The 4,196-nt window shown below is 49.4% G+C and overlaps 1 protein-coding gene across 1 annotated transcript; it reads right to left on the bottom strand.

Moving 5' to 3' along the window:
- Window positions 1-420: 420 nt before the first annotated feature.
- On the bottom strand, window positions 421-3,941 carry LOC147459655 (uncharacterized). The gene has a single exon (XM_086510877.1). It carries the CDS (start codon window positions 1,485-1,487, stop codon window positions 786-788), a length of 702 nt encoding a protein of 233 aa, XP_086367003.1. The 5' UTR covers window positions 1,488-3,941; the 3' UTR covers window positions 421-785.
- Window positions 3,942-4,196: the final 255 nt, after the last annotated feature.

The following is a 4,196-nucleotide window of genomic DNA, read 5'->3' as shown; positions in this document are numbered from 1 at the left end:
CTCCTCCTTGTAGCACCTCCTCTTTGGCATGCAGATAGCGTCCTCTTAACTGATAGCTCATTCACCCACGTGGTGCTCCAGCCCGCCATGCAGCTGGCATCCCCCATTCCATGCCGGGGCAGCCCTGTATAGAGAACACCCAAGCATTCTTACTCCATCTCAATTCTCGACCACCCAACAGATGGCGGGCCTCCACCTTGCACTCATGCAAAGAAACTGAGCCTCTGCATGGACTGTCGTCGTCCCCCTCCCAGCGTCGTTTTTTCTTTTTTCAACTCTCAGTTAATTATGCCTTCTCCTTTCCCACGAGAGAATTCTCGGTATGAATGTCGCAAGCTCCGCATACCTTGATGTCCGATTTGGCGTACATGCAATCAAATTTCCCGGCTAGTGTAAGAGCTCTAGGAAACATGCCTTGACCTGAAGCTCCGCATACCTTGATGTCCGATTTGGCGTACATGCAATCAAATTTCCCGGCTAGTATAAGAGCTCTAGGAAACATGCCTTGACCTGTAAAGGGATGTTTTTGGCATGCACACCACTGCAGTGCTTGCTTAAAACTGCATCAGCTAATATCTGTCCAAGTATGCTATCATCATTCTGTCTGCTGCCAACACTTTCTCGGGTCGACACGGCTTGGATGCACCATCATTGCCCACCCCCTTGTTGAGCATTCATGCTCAACCATAGAATTATTTAGATAATATATCATTACATAAGAAGAAACTAATAGATACTATGTACAAGAGCTAGATAAATAGCAGTAGATAGATAGAGAGAGACTTTCACTGGCTGTAGCACCCACTCAGATCAAATGGAAAGCCATAGGCTCTCCCAAGCATAGTGTAAACTCCACCTGGATAAAAAATATGGCATTGATCATCACCATCCATCTGTAAAACACATACAAACCATCCCTGCTTTGTACCAAAAAACTTGTTAGCCGACCACTCTTGCTTGGCATAGCCTAGTCTTACTTCAACTTGTATCCATAAACTTGCTTTGTACACTAGATAAGAATGTACTATATCAATGTCTATAGCAGCGGCATCATATGAAACCAACTCGCCATCGGTTAGAGAGCTCGCCATAGCATGATTGTCTCCAAACAAGATAACCTGTAGCAATCGGCATAAAGACGCTTGCATAGCAAGCTTCAACACCATATCTGTCAACAGCATGGCATCCACCTGCGATAACTGATCCTCCAAAGCAAACACCGGCATACCTTCACCTGTAGTCCCTTCAAACAGCACTGAAAAAGGCGGAAAGCCTTGTATACCATGTATTCTTGCCATAGCTGTAGCAACCAAAACGTGTGACTCGTCATCTACATCGACCACTGGATCATCGAACCCCCAGTCTGCTTCATCGAAGCACTCTTCTTCACTCAACATGGCCTTATCACAAGGTAGAGAACCCCTTGGTCCGCAAAAAATGTCTTCACCCGCAACCTGTTGCTGTTTGACCACCTTATCGACATGCATAACATCATATGTCTCATACCTTGAGAAAGCAGACTTTGTTTCCCATGTGCTGTCCGTATCCAAGGCACTCCTATAGCTCAAATACACCTCGGCTTTCTCCACAAAACCCACCGGCTTTGGCACTTCAACTATCTTCTCCACTGCTTGTTTTTCAGAAATCGCTTGGTCAAGCGCATCAGGCGGTACTCGGTAGACTCCTCTCTGCTGCTAAAGCCTCATAGGCCCACATGGTATCGTCTCTACGCTGTCATCACGCCTATCCATTGCTACCACATGTGCATCAACAAAGGGTCGGATTACCTGAAGCTCTTCCCTAACAATTGGCCTTAGCACCAATGGATTCGCCAGAACCTTCTTTACCTGTTGCTTCTTTAAAACCTTCTTCGTTCTGCTCTGTGCATAGGCTACTGCCTCCTCGTACGTGCACGGCCCATCTATCTCAACTTTATCCCGCGCTTTTTCAGGCAAGAAGTCCACAAACTTGGTCATCTTCAAAAAATCTGCATTCTCTACAGCAGTTACCTTAACCAACTTGCTCCACATGGACTCGAACTCCCACACGAATGCTCGGAAATCACTGTCAAGGCCTTGCTTTAGGTTTCCCATCATCTGCTTCACTTCATTCCACTGCGCGTTGGCCACATATCGGCTTCGGAATGCCGCTTCCAATGTGCTCCAATCTTGTTTTTCTTCAGCCTGCAAGCGCTCGTACCATACCTTTGCTTTTCCACGAACTAAAAGTGGGAAAGCTTAAGCCATTCCCTCTTCTCTTGACAAGCCACTGTCCAAGAAAAAAAGGCCGTAGTCTTGCAGCCAACCTCAACATCTTCAACACCTATAAAAGCCGAAAAACCCGAGCATGCCATTCTTGTTAGATCCTGCTCTTCAAGCCGCGACACTATCTTCGACTTCACCGAGAAGCAATCAGTAGATCCTCAATGGGGGCACCACTAGATGGAAAGGGGGCAGTAGGAAAAAACCCATCACACAAGTAAGTTGCCTCTCTATAGCCCACGATAAATTCCGCACCCCTAACCACAGAGAAGCTCACACAAATGCACACTATCTACCAACCTTCACACCACGGACTCGCCTATGAGCAATCACAGCTACACACACTCGGCCATAATCGCAAACACTTATCGACAACCCACCATCCCGGAGCCAATGCTACCACGGGCGTACGGCAAAAGACAAGATGGATTGTGTGTACGGCAAAAGACAACACACCTCAAACACACATATCATTTGCCCACACAATCTCTCTCCCTCCGTCTTTGCATACACACACAGACAAAACCCGGAGCCAATGCTACCACGGGCGTACAGCAAAAGACAAGATGGATGAGAAGACTAACATCAAACCATAAAACAACATGGACAAGCTCTCCATCATCACAAAGGTAGCTTACAATTGTGGTGTCAGTACTACATAGCTGCCTCTTGCAGATAGCCCTTCTCGGTTCTTGTCATGAGCTCGACCAAAGCCCCTTCAAGCTTTTGCAGGTTATGGCCTTCCACACCGTCTCCTTACAGCCCGCAACTCTTGTTCGGTATCCCCTAAAGAACCTCCTTATATTTATAATGGATGCCCACACCTTTTATGTCACTGGCGGATCTCCACCTTTCCGCTGTAGTGGCTGGCCTCAACTTCCTCCCATATAGGCTATGCCCGAAACCTTTTCCTTGCTCCCCATGGCAGGTCGTCCCCTCAACAGGTAGCTCCCCTTCCCTTGTCAATATAAGTGCCCTGCAACACTGGCTCCTCCCCTCCCGTTCACGACCCTTCTCTTCCTCTGGCGACCTCCCTCTTCACAGATGATGGCGGCCTCCCTCTTGCTTAGCTTCTTCTGGCCTCTGCTCACGGCCTTCCCTCGCCTTCAAAACCCTCTCTGTCCTACAATCGATGGCTCTACATGCCACTCTCCCTTCTCCCTAATGCCAGACCTGCAACCGACTCAAGCTCTGCTCCACCATTGACTACACTCAGCTCATGGCCTGCCTCTCCCTTCACAGATGATGGCGGCCTCCTGCTGGTTGGCCTTGTTCTGACGGGCTGGCAGCCCACCCACTACTGGCGGCACTCCACCCTTCCTCTCTCAGCCTGCTCGCCTCACCCGACTACGCTCCCTCTGTTGGCGGCCACCCCCTTGAGCTCGCCACCCTCCTTGGTCCCTACCTGCTGGCCCGTGAGCCCCCAGTCGACGGCCCCTCTGCTCGGACCAGCCCAACTGCACCTTCCAAAGGCCTCCTCCTTGTAGCACCTCCTCTTTGGCATGCAGATAACGTCCTCTTAACTGATAGCTCATTCACCCACGTGGTGCTCCTGCCCGCCATGCAGCCCTCGTCTCCTTGCTGGCATCCCCCATTTCATGCCGTGGCAGCCCTGTACTGACAACACCCGAGCCTTCTTACTCCATCTCAGATCTCGACCACCCAACAGATGGCGGACCTCCACCTTGCGCTCATGCAAAGAAACTGAACCTCTGCATGGACTGTCATCGTCCCCTTCCCAGCCTCGTTTTTTCTTTTTTCAACTCTCAGTTAATTATGCCTTCTCTTAAAAATATCTAGCATGGCCTCCTTTCCCATGAGAGAATTCTCGGTATGAATGTCGCGAGCTCCGCATACCTTGATGTCCGATTTGGAGTACATGCAATCAAATTTTCCGGCTAGCTGAGCTCCAGGAAACACGCCTTGACCTGTAAA

This window comes from Adiantum capillus-veneris, chromosome 4, assembly GCF_014529385.1.
Source record: "Adiantum capillus-veneris isolate H3 chromosome 4, ASM1452938v2, whole genome shotgun sequence".
Taxonomy (NCBI): domain Eukaryota; kingdom Viridiplantae; phylum Streptophyta; class Polypodiopsida; order Polypodiales; family Pteridaceae; genus Adiantum; species Adiantum capillus-veneris.
Note: the sequence above shows the minus strand (reverse complement) of the source record. Positions and strands in the feature narration are given on the sequence as shown.